Raw genomic sequence first — 16622 nt, forward strand, 5'->3', positions numbered from 1 at the left:
GCTTCTCAGTGTACTTATGTTCTTATGGTGGAACCCATTACAGATGTCTCCCTTCTCCCAAAGGTAGGGGAGAGTAAAATTCTAACAACCTCAAGTATAAACTTGTATAGACCCCAAGAAAGAAGAGCAAACATTAAGAGAAGGGGTGGCAGTAGTGAGAAGGAGTACCTCCAGAACTAGGATGAGAATTGTTAAACACAAACCATGTCACCCTTGCTTCTCTTGGTGATGCCTTCTATGGTGAGCTCCTGCTCCCCCATGCCACCCACATACACAGACAAACTCACCTTATGTCTCCACTCTCTTCTGATAATGCGGAACACGGGACAAAAAGAAATCATGTGCAGCCATTTGTAATTTTTACCTATCTATGCTTTTAAATGGATTGGACTTAACTTTGTCAATTTTTTTTCAAGGGGAATGAGTAAATGTATTATATGCAGTTACATTTTTAGGGAGAGATGTTCAAAGTTTTTGTTTTCTGTTTTTTAGGGAGTTCCTGGATTTGACAATACCATAGAAGGACCTAACGGCTTGAAAGGACAACGTGGAAGACAAGTAATTATGTGGACATTTGAAAGAAAACTTGCAATGATGTACATAGTTGATACAGAAAAAACCATTTTTAGGAGCAAATATATTTTTTCCTCCTCCCTATCTGCTACTCTAGGATTCAAAAAACATTCTTTTGTCCTTCTGAATTTGGGGTGACTTGCTTCACCAAGCATTTATGAATGCAAACATCTAAGCCCCAACTTAAAATGTAGGGCTAGCTGATGGAAAGAAGCCAGTAAATTGTTGTCCTTTCCAGGATACAGAAGTCACATACCCTAAGAAAACTTCATATTATTTGTAGTACATGATAAAAAGAAAAAGATCTGGTAGATCTATACAGCTTATAAACTAAGGTAAATCTCTTGGGATTAATCTCATGAAATCTCACAAACCACAATGTGATCATCTAACCTTATTATTCAGAATTTTTAAAAAGCATAATTATCTGGAACATGAGTTTCTCTCAGTCTTCTTGATGAGGAGCTTCCCTTGGTGACTTCACCTGGGGGAGAGGTCTGAGGTAGTGGAAAGAACTTTACTTTGGGGACAGGCCCTCATGCTCTGTGCCTTACTGGCTCTTTAGCCTTGGACCATTTTCTGTAAAGCTCAATTTTCTTATCTACAAAATAGGATAAATAGCCTACTTTTGAAGGCTATGATGGGAATTCAGTGACTGACCTTGCCACATCATAACCCTTAGGTAAAGCTACCTGCCATTTTTACTAAGTGGTAATTGTAAGTCTCACATGTTTCAGTATAGACTCACAATTTTTCCTTCCTTTTCTATTTTGGGAAGATGTATGAGTATCGTGAGATTTTATTCACATGCAGCTGTTAATCTACACAGGTTAGCCAAACAGAACAAGAAGTCTCAAGGTAGAAATCCAAACCAGTCATAGCCATACCTGACGCATGCGTCATTATCCACTGTGGCAACACAGTGAGGATAGATTGATTCAGATACTCTATAACTTACACCCAAAGATAAGTTAGACAGTGGTGATGAACAGATAAAGTCATGTCATTAGCATTTTGTCCTGTAGTTCCTCATTTCCTGCATAGACATATGGTTTATTACCAGTGGAAGCAATCCACATCCAGAGGGAGGATAACTCCCTAGTTAGTGTGCATGCATCCACTTTCCCTGCAGCACAAGCAGATGTTGAAGAGGAAATGTGTCAGTGCTGCCTAATTACTGTGGCCCATCTGTCTGTTCGTTTGACAGGGTAGAAGAGGCTGGCCAGGCCCTCCTGGAACACCAGGCTCCAGAAGAAAGACAGTAAGAGCCCTTCTAGACAAGGAGACCCACTGCTCTGGTAGCCTATATTGTGATAAAAATGGCTGATTGTGGGGAGGGGTTGGGATGGTTCTGCTGGGGCTCGCTACCTTGGGGACACTTGGGAAAGCTCCGCGAACATAGCTGGCAGACCACATGTGGAAAGCCCCGGAAAAGCTGAGGCAGGAAGGTGCTGGTTGCAAGGAAAGTTACTGATCAGGAGAAACGCCTAGGCAAAGAGAGCAAAAAAGCAGCCAACTAGGGGAAGAGTGGTGAAAGTTTGGCCTTCTCACTGCACTAATTGCCATTGCCAGTATGTCATTTTGAGTCCCAGACTCCATTCTTCTGCCAAATTTTATGACTGCTTAGGAAAGTCAGTCCTAGTGTAAGTCCTCTGTTCTTCAATATTCACTGCCTTGTGAAGAAGATGTGTGTTCCGGGACACAAAAACATGTTCTTGGTGGAGTATAATAGCTGATCCTATAAACTTCTCAAACAATACAATGCATAATAAATGCAGTGTACTAAACTAGTTTTTATTTGTGCTCAGTCCTAAAGCATATATGTAGAGTACTAATTGAGATTTAGTTGATACATATTAGTTTCAGGTGTATAACATGATTTGATACGTATCTGTGGCTGTGAAACAATTGCCACAATAAATCTAGTTAACACCACCATGTGTAGTTACAAATTTTTCCTTATACTGAAACTTTTAAGATCTACTCTCCTAGCAACTTTCAAATATATAATATGGCATTATTAGCTATAGTCTCCATAATTTATTTTATGACTGGAAGTTCGTACCATCTGACCCATTTTACCCATTTCATCCATCCACCACTCCTTCCTTCTGGCAACTACTGAAAGTTCTCTGTGTCTAGAAGTCAAGTTTTTGGAGTTATTTGGTTTTTTTTTTAATATTTTTAAGATTCTACATATTAATGAGACCATACAGCATTCGTCTTTCTCTGACTTATTTCACTTAGTATAATGCCTTCAGGATCCATCCATGTTGTCACAAATGACAGGATCTCCTTTTTTTATTGGCTGAATAATATTCTGATATCTATATATCTATATCTATCTATATATCTCTATCTCTGTCTATATCTCACACATCCCTTGTCCATTCATTCATCAGTGGATTCTTGGGTTGCTTCCATGTTTGGGCTATTGTGTAAGTAATGCTGCAGTGAACACAGGGGTGCAAATACCTCTTTTATTAGTGTTCTCATTTCTTTGTATATATAAACCCAGAAGTGGAATTGCTGGATCATAAGGTAGCTCTATGTTTAATTTTTTGAGGAACCCCATACTGTGGAAAAATTAGAATGAAATTGGATTATTTGTTTATGCAGCCTTTTGGGGTCTAATTTAGTTGTTTTGTCTTATTTTTTCAATAAGTACTTTTTTTTTATTTGACAGAGATCACTAGTAGGCAGAGAGATAGGCAGAGAGAGAGGGGAAAGCAGGCTCCCCACTGAGCAGAGAGCCCGATGTAGGGCTCGATCCCAGGACCCTGAGATCATGACCTGAGCTGAAGGCAGAGGCTTTAACCCATTGAGCCACCAGGTGCCCCTCAATAAGTACTTTTTTAAAAAGTTTCTGTGCCCGACTACTTGGAAGAGCACAGAAACTATAAAACAAAATTTTTATCTAATAAGAGATAACTAATTAAATACACTTAAATACTTGCATTACGTTCTATATTAGACCTGTCTTTTTTTCATTTTGCAGCATTTCCTTTCCATTCTTCATTTTCTAGCTTTCTTCAACTTCCTCCACCTCCCTCCTCAATTCTTTATGTTATTTATTGAGCACAGATAAGACCTAGTTTGATATATTGCATTTTTTATGCATTGTATTTTCTGAGCAGAAGTTCATAGAACCACCTATTATACTTCATCAAGAAAATATTTTTGTAACTTGGAAGACCTCTTCTTTGCTAGGCAGAGAAAATGGAAATGGAAACAGAAGTTATATTTAAAACATGCAGAATTTAGTTTTTGGGAAAACACTTTATTATTGCTGCTGTGTTAATGCACCTAAAGATAAAGCAATACATTTGCTATTCACTTCACTTTCTAAAAGGGTGTAGCCAGCTTACATACCCTGAGAAAATATTTTGAACTTAAAGAGTATCATCCAAGATTTCCTGGCATGGGATGTGTGCTTTTATTGTTTTATAGAAGCTATAGTCTCTCTAGAGGCTAACACAGTATCACCATGTATTGTTAAAACTGCACAACTCCCGAGAAATGTGTCCCCATTTGTGCTGTAGATTCAGCAGTGTCATTCAGGAGTAAAATTGGGACTTCCAGCTAAAGATGGCAAAGTCCATGTGTTTTCTTTTCCTATTCCTTTTTGTGCAACTTACCAAACACAGCACAAGAAATTAGAGATTAACAAAGAGTGACCACATGTGATGACAAATATCGGTCAGTTCTTTTTAAAATCTAGAGCCTAATGAAGGTTTGGAAAGCTTATACCTATACTTCAGACCTCGTCAGGGATCAGATTTCTCTAAAAGGAGTTTTCGGGTTTTGAGAAGAGCAGAGAATATACCCATAGAAAGTGTAACAGAAGAGGCAGAAATCATGGGAAACTAAAGAATATTTCATTTTTAAAAATCTACAAGCAGCAGTCTGGTCCATGGAGGCAGCAAAGATTGAAGAAAGAGTGACTGTTGTAAAGCTGTGATTTAAGAGGCTTTATGTGAGTTCCAAGAATCTCTTAAATGACCAGATTTGAAGGGAGAGGTAGCATGAGTTTAAGAAATACTTCATGATACGTTCTAGTAAACCTGGCGATTCACAGACCTGTACCCTTGGGGATAAAAATACATGTTTATAAAAAAATTAAAAAATTAAAAAAAAATAAAATCTTAAAAAAAAAAAGATAAAGAAATACTTCATGGTGAGACAGGTTTGAGACAACATATCTATATCAAAGCCACTGACCTAGGTCCTGCTACACCACATACAGTTACTCAGTAAGTAGGTGGCCCTCTACAAAAGTGATTAATAATCAGAAATATTATTAATCTTCATTATTAAATGGTTATTAAGACTTATGCATAGAAAGAAGAGGAAAGCAACATGAGCAAAGGGCAAATAAACCCTCACTGGGAGGGGAATTATTCAAGGAAAAGACAGAACGACTCTGGCAAATAGTTCTCTAAAGTCTCGAAAAAACTAGGGCTTTGCAATTGTTCTAAAAAGAGTCTAAGGAACTGACAAGATGATAGAAAGTGAAGAAAGCAAGCTGGTAGTGTTTGGGGGTGATCAGTGTGCAATATAGGTTATGAGCAGCAAAAAAATAAGAATAAATAAGACTGAAAATGTAGTTGGACATATAGTAATTAAACTACAAAAGCAATGATAGAGATAGACAATGGAGAGTCAACAACTGTACAATTTGCAGTTCTGGATATTGTAAAAAAATATCCAGAAGTATAATAAAGAGAATTCCTTATAAAATTCTCAAATGTGCAGGATAAAAGGCATCTTCTGACTCAGAAAAAAATTGATACAAAAACATTAACACTGAGGTGCATCCTAGTGAAATTACCAAACTTGTTATGTAAAGGAAGAAACTCCAAGAATTTCCAAAAGAAGGAAAACCCAGTCTGTCTTCAGCCTTCTTCACAATGATCAGGGCCAAAAGGGAGAGCAGTAGAATAGGTAGAGTTTTGAGGGAAATCCAGGGGTCCAAGATTTTCATACCCACCTGGTAGTCCTTTGTACATAAGAGTAATTAATACGATCCAGCCTTAGAAAATTCAGGCAATACAGCGCCCATTTACTTTGTTGTTCTATTAAATTCAAGTCAAATTCAATACATTTTAATTTTATAATAGCATAAGTACCATGACCCTTTCTTAATTAAATATTTAGAACTCTGTTTGTAAACATGCATAAAAAGATGGCAGGAATCATGATTGCCAAATGTTAACAATAGATTTATCTACATAGGATTTGGGATGACTTAGATGTTTGTTTTTTTTCCTGCTTTTGAATAATTAAAGATCAGCCTGTATCATATTTATAATAATGGTAAAGTCATTATCCTTTCAGAAAGAAGAAACATTTATACCACTAACTGAAAAACTCTGAAATTAAGGAGGGCACAGATTGCATGAAGCACTGGTGGTTATATGCAAACAATGAGTCCTGGACACCACTTCAAAAACTAATTATATACTGTATAGTGCCTAACATAATAAAAATGAAGAAAGCAAGGAGGGAGGGAAGGAAAGAAGGAAGAATTTTTTAAAAATGTAGATAGATAGTATTGAGGACTCCTTTGTGCAACAAGATTCTGCTGAAGTGAAAAGTGACTGGAGGATGGTGGTAGGGTGTGGCAAGCAGGGAAATAATAGCGGTTGACGAACTCTGAGCTACAAAATCAAATAAGACCTAGTTCTTACTCTCAAGGAACCTAGAATCATGTTAAGATTCAAGGGATGGTGTCTCAACCTTTTATTGACTTTGGATCAGGTAATTCTTTGTTGTGCAGAGTTGTTTTGTGCATTGTAGGATGTATAGTGTTATCCCTGGCTGTACCCATGAGGTGTCAGCAACACCTCCAACTTGTGACAACAAAAACTGTCTCCAGACATTGCCAGTGAGGGAGGTTTGTAAATCCCCCTCTTGCAATTTGAAACCATTATTGAGAGGGGAATGGAACTTCAGGGATAACAAGCTCAGCTCAGCCAGCAGTCTGTAATGGGTTGGACTGAGAGGGTCAGGGGAGTAGGATCAGAAGGTAGTAGGTGCAGAAGGTAGGAATGGGAGATTGGTTCTTTCTGACCCAAACTTCACTGAGAATTAGAACAGATTCTTGTGCCATGGATAATGAGAAGCAACTCTAGTCTCATACTAAAACATGGCCTTCGGTCCTATTCAGTCTAGAGAGCTGTTAGTTATGCTTTTCCCTTTTCAACTCTCTTGGCACTACAAGGGGCAGCCAGAACTGCCCCCAGGCAGTCAGCCATCATTGTAAATGAGTGTCCTGCTTTTTTTCCGTGAGGATTGTGTCTCAAATCAGTCTATACCTATCCAGGAAAGTGGGTCCTGGTAAACCATCAGAAAGCCAAGCTACAAGGGCCCAGCAAGACTGAGTATCCTGTTCTAGGTCTTCTTACTTGCAGGATGACTTTGGGGATATTTTCTTTCTTGATGTGCTCATTCCTTTTACAGATAAGTTAGACCGTGTGGATGTGTTACCAGACACCTGCAAGCCCCTGGGCAGACCCATGAAGACATTTTGGGATTTAATCTTTCCCATCTAAAACATTAAAAAATGTAAAAAAAAAAAAAAAAAAAAAGTGTAAAATAATCTCCCCCATTTTCTTGTTTTCTTTCAGTTTCTCATACCTACCCAAGGTATCTCAAATCCATGATTTCCATTTGAAATTTAAATCCCAAGTAGCCATTATGAAAGCCCTAGGTGATGACTTCCAGAGAGGTTTCCATTATTTGCATAAAAGAGGGTTAAAGTCTGTCTCATCTGTTAGGAGGAGCTTATAAACTCCTGCCTAGGGACAGAAGTCCGTTTTTACTTACCACCAGTCAACCCCAGTGCCTCTAGGGGGCTCAATGTTGAGAGCCCCTTTCAAAGTCGAACTTTAAAGATGCAGACACCAAATGTTTCTTGATATTATTTCAAACACTGTGACAGTGGACCAGAGAAAGATTTTTGGATGTAAGGTCCAGTTTCATATCCCATAAATTATATCCTATAGGAAGCCCTTTATTTTGCCTGAATATAGGTTCAGTTGTGCCTACCATACCCAGGTGTATCCACTTAAAGCCCAAGTCTGGCCATGCACATTTTCTGCTCTAAGGGCCCCAGTGGTTTTGATAAAGGGAGTATGAACCCTTCAGTTTAGTAATCCTACTACTCCCCTCTTTCCTCACACGTTTGACCCAGAAATAGTCAAATACACACTATCAAATACATTTCCTGTTTTCCTGCCTCTACTTCATTACTTGGGCTATACCCTTTACTAGAAAGACTTCTTTCATTTTCATTTTCATCTACCCATCAAACTCCTAACATTCTGTGAAACCCATATCAAAAGTATCTTCCAGGGTATCTGGCTTGGTTTAGTCAGTAGAGCATGAGACTTTTGGTCTCGGGGTTGTGAATTCAAGCCTCACCTTGGGTGTAGAGATTACTTTAAAAAAAAACTTTTAAAAACAATCTCCCTCTAGGAATATTTTCTTAATTTGACAAACTGGATATAATTGCTTTTTTTTTTTTTTTAATTTTCAGCATAACAGTATTCCTTGTTTTTGTACCACACCCAGTGCTCCATGCAATCCGTGCCCTCTATAATACCCACCACCTGGTACCCTGACCTCCCACCCCCCACCCCTTCAAAACCCTCAGACTGTTTTTCAGAGTCCATAGTCTCTCATGGTTCACCTCCCCTTCCAATTTCCCTCAACTCCCTTCTCCTCTCTAACTCCCCATGTCCTCCATGCTATTTGTTATGCTCCACAAATAAGTGAAACCATATGATAATTGACTCTCTCTGCTTGACTTATTTCACTCAGCATAATCTCTTCCAGTCCCGTCCATGTTGCTACAAAAGTTGGGTATTCGTCTTTTCTGATGGAGGCATAATACTCCATAGTGTATAGACCACATCTTCCTTATCCATTCATCCGTTGAAGGGCATTAACCAATATTCCATCTTCCCCTTTCTTATGGCATTTGCCATACTATGCCTTGTAAATATTGTAATATTTATCTCTTCACCCCCAAACCCAAAATATGAGGGTCTCCTGAGGTGAAGAACTATGTGTGTGTGCATATGTGTGTGAAATCTTTATGCTCCTCTGGTTCTCATACAATATGCTTTGTAGGTAACAGATTATTTGCAAATATTTTTCTGAATATGACTGAAGAATTGAACCAGAACAGATAAACCCTTTGAGAGAGCTTCTCTTCCTCCCTCTGACAGAGAGGATTTAAACTCTCATCTCAAAATGTTAAAGAGGTCTCCATTTCTCCAGATATACACAGTCTGTTTCCTAAATAACAATAGATTTTAACTGAAATATGATTAGAAGAATTTAGAGTCTGCAGTACTGTCCTCACGTAGAATTTTGATCTAACAATTTCAAATTTCCATCAAGAAAATGTCATCTGATAATATACTGAGTTTTGCAAATCCTGGTGTCAGTCTTGCTATGACTTTACTGAGAGATCCTGTTCTAGGTCTTCCTCAGTTAGACAATAAAACATCTGTGTGATTTCAGATTGTTGATCTGAAATATATCCAGGCCCTGACCTTACATATGAAAGTGTATTAGGAAAATTCCACTTGATTATGTAGTGCTATTATTTTGATTGACTATTTCATTAACCTACTGAATTGAGAACTTCTGAATATTTGGGCTGATTCTCTGATTTTTGACAGATAGCTTATTTTTTGGCTTTTTAGGGGGGAGAGGGTAAAATTAGTCTGGTTATCTTTAGATTCTGAAATTAATCTATAATAAAGTTCAAATGAGTCAATTCTCCCAGTTTTTCCTCTGGTTTCCCACCTGTGGCCACTCCATTCCTGATTTTTGGCTTACTTGATAGTACTTTGGAAAAATGCAAAGAAATTAAATTCAAATCAGCCAATTTTGGAGCTTGTGATCAGCTCTAGTAATAGTTTAGGGGAGGACAAATTATTGAACACAAACTTCTCTCTTAAGTATGTACAGGTTTCAGTTGTCTCTGTGATTTTAATAACCTATTGCCCTAGGATAAGAAATTCAGAATTGGCAACATTTTACTGTCCTGGTGCAGTGGATAATTAAATGTTTTAAGCAATATGTGGGTACTTAAAAAAAATAAAGTGAGTGCCTTAAGGTGTTCATTACTAATTTAAATATAAAAAGCATTTTTTTCAGAGTTAATGGTACCTACCTTTCCTATTTTAGGCATCTCATGGCCGAAGGGGACATACAGGCCCACAGGTATAATTTTTTTTTCTTAACTCCAAATGATAAGTATCCTGTGTCCAATCAAGGAATAAGAATAAAGGCTCTGAGAAACCTCTTTTAAGACTAAAGTTCTTCCACTTTTTGATGATATTGGTTGTGGAATAAAATGTTAGAAATATTTTAGATTACAATTTCCAGAACTCAAATTGTAATGTGAAGACTTGGGCAGTCCAACCAAAGACTATAAAAAAAATTAATGACAAGAAACACTAGTTGGTCCAATTACTATTAAATTTAACTTTGGATTTCACATGCAAAGTAGTAACTCGGTTGAGTGATCTTTTAGATTTTAGTTCAATTAACTCTGAAACCTTACAATTTACATAAACCCTTTATAAACTGGGAGTACGTATAGCAAAACCCTGATACATATTGGACATTCTGAGTGTTTTATTCAAAAGCTTACTGTACCAAATATTATATCTTATCTTCTTTGTACATGTTGGTGATATACATGCCTCATGTATCTGTAATATTTGTGAAAATATTGCAACAGAATTTATGCAATTGAGGAAACACAGACCCTCAGGTTGAAAATACAATGAAGGGGGTGCCTGGGTGGCTCAGTGGGTTAAAGCCTCTGCTTTCGGCTCAGGTCATGATCCCAGAGTCCTGGGTTAGAGCCCCACATTGGGCTCTCTGCTCAGCAGGGAGCCTGCTTCCTCATCTCTCTCTCTGCCTGCCTCTCTGCCTACTTGTGACCTCTGTCAAATAAATAAATAAAATCTTTTAAAAAAAGAAAATACAATGAGGATAAACAATAAATCTGCTCTCAATCACATCATGATGAAACTCTGGAATGCTAAAGATAAAACATCTTAAACATGACCAGAGAGAAAAAGCATTTTTACCCTTGAAAGGAATAACAGATTAGATTGCAACAGACTTATATTTGGCAATAAAACATGGCAGAAAACAAAATGATATACGCAGGTACAGAAGAAAAATAGCTGTTAATTTTGAATTTTATACCTCGCTGAACTGTGAATGAACATGTAGACATTTTCAGACCAACACCAAAAGAGTTAACCATCTGCAGACATTACTCAAACACCCTTCAAGGTTAGACCTCAACAAAAAGAAAAAAAAAAAATCCAGAATAACAGCACGAAATAAGATTGGGGAGAGAATGTGTTGAGAAATTCCTCTGAGATCTAGGAAAAGACAATTAGCAAGGAACATTCAATCACATCTGTATAATAAATGGGGCATAAACTTAGGCTATCCCAATAGTTGACTAAATTATGCTTTTTAATCCTTCCTCTTCTTTGGAATTCTTATCTCTGTAAGAGTTCAAAGGCAATGTGAAGATACTGCTTAAATTTTGACCCATAGATATTTAAGCTATTTGAATGTAGTGTTGTAAGATGTCAGGATATTTTTGAAGAAAATGTTAACTGAGTTTCTTCAGGCCAAATGCCCAAGTGAAATACATTACAAACATTACCAAAAAAAAGGAACGTGTGAGTGTGCATATGTATAAAAACTTGAAAGAAAATATACCAACATAGTAACTGTGGTTCTCTCTGATTGAAGAGATTATAGAAAAATTTTATTTCTTTATCATTCATTTTTTTGCCAAAGATCCTGCACTGACATTGGGTTAACAGTATATAATCTTGTACATAAAGGAAACAAAATTCTCAGGAAATGATGTTAACAGGTTAATTCTCTCTCACCACAGGGGAAAACAGGCATCCCGGGCCCAGATGGACTTGATGGCTCATGGGGACTTAAAGGCCCTCAGGTACATATCAGAACTAATCAGGGTTTGAGAACATAAAGAAGAATCTGGAGTCTTCAAACCTCTTTGCAGAAATACAGATGTTTAAAGTGTTTTCAGGGAAATAAAGTAAGGAAGCAACAAGACCAGAATTTGGTCTCCTTTAAGTTTTGTCCTGTCAAGAGACGAAAAGAGAATGAACATGCTGGGTAGTGCCCTTGTGCAATGAGTTCAAGCTAGCTAGAATATCTAGAGGAGACCTTGAACCAAAGAAAATGTTGAGCCTCCAACCTGGGAATTTTGGTCAATGTAGCACGGTAAGAACCCAAAACACACATATCTGGATGACTGTGTGGTAGAAAAAACTGGCTCTACTCTAGGAAAGAATTGTTCCAAATACAGCTGAAGTCTTCAGCGGAGTGATCTATAGTGTGGCACTCAGCCTGCCTTCTTGCTCACTTCCCCAGAGAGCTGCCTCCAGCACTTTTTCCTTTACAAGGAATAAACCATGGTTGGCTCTTAAAAGCAATCACATGAGGGGAAAGAAGCTTGTGCCAGAAAGAGCAAAATGTAGCCTGGAATAATACTGAGAAGGGAAAGGAAGTCCTAGAAAATGCTGAGGTGAAGGAAAGGAGGTCAGACTATAGAAAATTAGAACCTATTTTTTTTCTCTCCAAACTTTGTTTTGAAATCTTGAGAAAAACTGTGCTGTTTGGTAACTGCAGGACAAGCAAAGTTTCTATAATTTTTCAAAGTTTTAATCCACATAGTAAAAAAAAATAACTATTTTGTGTTGGCAGCTTGGTACGTGGAAGTTGGATGAAATATCCTTAGACATCAGATGAGAAATTGTGTTCACACTTTTACCAAGATTTCAGAGCAGTAAACAGTCTGCCCCCTTGGACCTCTGTCTCTTTTGAACTTGATTGGGTTTTGTTTGTTTGTTTGTTTGTTTGTTTTATTTGCCAGCTGAGGAAACTTCACATTTCTTATCTTCAAGTGAGACATTTGCCACTGGGGTTGTGGGGAAACATTTCAATAGATTGGCTGGCTTTATTTCATGCTAAACAAATAATACAACAACATCCCTTCTTTCACTTTACAGACTCTTCTTTTGTGACATAATTTAAAAGGAAATGGAAAAACCAAACACAGCATGAAGGTTTCTCTGCCTAATGTACAGAGGCCACGATTAATAGGCAATATAATATTCTAGAAGTAGAAATATCCAGATTTCATTTTACCACATACTATATCTTCTGACCAGTGTTCAGTGTGATTATTGAACAGAAAATTCTTTTTAATATTTTGGTTTCAGATTATGTAATTAGGGATTATTTTCTTTATCACATAAGAAATATATGCATTTGGAGTCTAAAGATGCTTAGGATGATTAGAAAGCAATCCTGAAAAATTCAACTGTGTACTATTTGTTCAGTCAACTGTAAATGCCCCCAGTGGCCTAAATTAAAAATTGGACCTTTGTATACATACAAGGAGAGCTCACAGGTCAAGACAGAGCCAAGGACACGAATAGAGTTCTCTTTTCAGTTTCTGTCCGTGTGACTTACTTATCATGTCCATCTTTAATATTCAAGTTAACATTCAAGTGTTCTCTTCTAGAAAGAAAATAATGCTTTAATTCTCTGTATGCTCCGTATGTATGTAGGGTCCCAGAGGAGAGACTGGTGTGAAAGGCGAGAAAGGAGGTCTGGGAAGTAAAGGTCCTCAGGTATGTAATGAGAGAAAATGACTGCATCTGGCTTTGATCCTGGCTTTCATACGGATGTCCTTGCAGTTTCTTTTCTGCAGAAGGAGTTATTTACTGCCTGTGAACCAGCAAAATTTTGAGTTTAGTGTTCAATGTGATTGAAAGCCACATCATATTGTGGTCTATACCTTGCAGGGTGGGCTATCTTTCTGTCAGACACAGAGGTGGAAGATGGCTTATAGCCCTCTTTGCCTCAACATCTCAGCCATTACTGCGGGTTAAAAATTCCTCCTCTGCTTAGCGAAATAAGTCAGGCGGAGAAAGACAACTATCATATGATCTCCCTGATATGAGGAAGTGGTGATGCAACATGGGGGCTTAAGTGGGTACGAGAAGAATAAATGAAAGAAGATGGGATTGGGAGGGAGACAAACCATAAGTGACTCTTAATCTCACAAAACAAACTGAGGGTTGCTGGGGGGAGGGGGTTTGGGAGAAGGGGGTGGGATTATGGACATTGGGGAGAGTATGTGCTTTGGTGAGTGCTGTGAAGTGTGTAAACCTGGTGATTCACAGACCTGTACCCCTGGGGATAAAAATATATGTTTATAAAAAATAAAAAATTATATTAAAAAAAAAAATTCCTCCTCTGTAGAAATCAGGTCATGCCACTCCCCTGATCTTCTCAAGGGCTTCCCATTGCACCAAGAGTGCAACCCTCTTCAGTGCTCCTCAACCTAGCTACACATGATAATCTCCTGGGAAGATTATAAAACACTCCACCACCTGGAACCCTCCCCAGACCATTTAAATCAGAATCTCTGAAGGTAAGGCCAGCATATCAGTAATTTTAAATTCTCCCCCAGGCGATTCTAGTAGACAGACCCAGTGCTGGGACTGACTTTCCCACATCACTTCACCAAATATAAAGTGTCTGAGAATCACCTGGACAACTTGCTGAAGTGTGGATTCTGATCAGTAGGTCTGGGGTGGGTCCTGAGGTTCTACACTTCCAGTGAGCTCCTGGTCAGTACTGATGCTGTTGGTTCCCAGACCACACACTGAGTAGCAGATCCCTACATGATGTGGCCTTTGCCTAACTGTTATTATATTTGTTTAGCTTTTTGTCTCCCCTTCTACACTATAAACTCCCTGAAGGCCATAACTTTGTCTTACTTGTACTATATCCCAGAGCCTAGAATGACAGGGTTGCCACACGGTAGAGCTCAACAAGTATTTAAATAATAAATATGATAGTTATTATTTTTATATCATAATATTTACTTATTACATAATAAGTAAATGAATGAATGAGACACAATTGGGACATGCGCTTGACTAATGGGATAAAGGGAATATATTCCTTTGTGTCCATCAGGCAGTGGTCCAACACATAAGTGACCGTGTTCATCATCAAAATATTTAAGAAACTATTTGCATAAACCCATATCTCTTGATGTAATATTTTAAACCCTATTAATTACTGCTCATCAGAATATTTGTTCCCAGTTTGATGAATGTACTCCTTCAAACAGCATGAAAACTTTAAAAATTTCATTGTAGAACTAATTGAAAAGTAACAGTTTTGTATTCACATCCTGAATCATTAAAAACTTGCTGGCACCATGAGTTAGAATTTTTTTTAAAAAATCAACAAATGCCGAGGGAAACAGGTGATTATCTCATCTGTTTGTATAAAATACTAAGATGTAGATGGGTTGAAATCCAAAGAACTTGGTAATTCTCTTCTTCTAGAAACCAACTTATTGCTCAAATAAGTTATTCCATTTGCCCTGTAGTGTACTTGTCTGAGTGAGACCCCTTTAATCTTGCTCTGGCAAGATTAGTTATAGTTATAAATCATTCAACCTCTTGGCATTGCCAACTATAGTCAAAAGGTACCACTTCTCTCTGCCTCTTCCATTTATCTGGCTAGAAACCATGACTTTCTTTCTTTGCTTGCTTTTCTTGAAATACCCTTGTCAACACAGTGAAAGTGCTATTTCAAAGATGTGTAGAATTTTTTATATTCAGGATATGATGAATGGGATCTCAAAATTGTTGTTTCCAAAGGAAAACCACAGGACACAAACACTACCAGGTATACAAGAGAATGTTATTCTCTATTGGCTCTATAAATCCACTGACATAGGCTTAAGAACTAGCCTCTTAAATGGAATAACAGGAGTGTTTTTTGTTTTGTTTTTTAAGTAAGCTCATGCCCAGCATGTAGCCCCACATGGGTCTTGAATTCACAACCCTGAGATGAAGACCTGAGCTGATATCAGGAGTCAGATGCTTAACCAACTGAGCCACCCAGGCATTCCTCACAGGAGTGTTTTTTAACTGAAGACTTTAATTTTTTCTTAGTATATACATTTAGAAAAAAGCATGTGATTTCTGTTGACAGTGTTCTGAAGGCTTATTAATTTATGCACTGTTGGGGCATTCTGAATAAATCAAAATGTGTTAATCCAACCAAGTATATGGCTATGATATGAAAGAAATATAGTCCATGGCACAATGAAAAAGAAAGTATAACTTTGAAAAGAACACGTATTCTTTTATACCTTCCTTTGTTCCCCTGTTTGGTTTACCCTAGGGTACTACCTTAATGTAATCAATGCCTAGAAAAGGAATGGAAAATCAGACATACTTAGTAATTCTAGTTAGTACTGGAATTATTCTTACTTGTTTCAGTCAAATAATCACTAATGTCACATGCAATATCAAGAAATGTTGGAATTATTCCATGCAGATTTGGAACACAAAGTAGAATTTCTGTTGTCGTCTTTATAGAGCATAACATAGTGGTCAAGGGCATAGTGCCTGAAACCAAGCTGCCTGGGTTTGCCAGTTTTGTACCTTCTTAGGTGTGTGGCCTTGGGTAATTTATTTAACCTCCCTGTGACTCAATTACCTAATTTAGCAGGGACATTTTATGCCCAAAGCATGAGAGTCTCCAATCCAAGGAAGGCCATGATAATAATAACAATATAACAACATGTAATCTGAACTGCAATGGTTGGATTTCATCATTCTGTATAATCTAGGATGGATGATCCATCAACCATTCCTTTTACTCAAATATTTACTGAGTGCTTCCTGTATGTAAGTCCTATCTTGTAGGATATATAGTAGGATCCTACAGTAGGATAAAAGCACACGCTCCCAAGGCATCTCAGTGGCTCAGTGGGTTAAGCGTCTGCCTTCAGCTCAGGTCATGATCCCAGCATCCTGGAATTGGGCTCACTGCTCCATGGGGAGTCTGCTTCACCGTCCCCCTGCTTTTGCATTCTTGCTAGCTCACTCTCTCTCCCTCCAAATAAATAAATAAAAGATTTTAAA

At 37.8% G+C, this 16622-nt stretch overlaps 1 protein-coding gene across 1 annotated transcript in view; it reads left to right on the plus strand.

Annotated features, from left to right (window-relative positions):
- COL6A6 (collagen type VI alpha 6 chain) overlaps window positions 1-16622 on the plus strand; it is a 138892-nt gene that overhangs the window by 67065 nt on the left and 55205 nt on the right. The window contains exons 19-23 of the mRNA XM_059390909.1: window positions 493-558; window positions 1781-1834; window positions 9778-9813; window positions 11525-11587; window positions 13233-13295. Of these exons, the coding sequence (XP_059246892.1) occupies window positions 493-558; window positions 1781-1834; window positions 9778-9813; window positions 11525-11587; window positions 13233-13295 (282 nt within the window). The remainder of the gene's footprint in view (window positions 1-492; window positions 559-1780; window positions 1835-9777; window positions 9814-11524; window positions 11588-13232; window positions 13296-16622) is intronic.

The sequence above is a fragment of the Mustela nigripes genome, chromosome 2 (assembly GCF_022355385.1).
Source record: "Mustela nigripes isolate SB6536 chromosome 2, MUSNIG.SB6536, whole genome shotgun sequence".
Classification (NCBI taxonomy): domain Eukaryota; kingdom Metazoa; phylum Chordata; class Mammalia; order Carnivora; family Mustelidae; genus Mustela; species Mustela nigripes.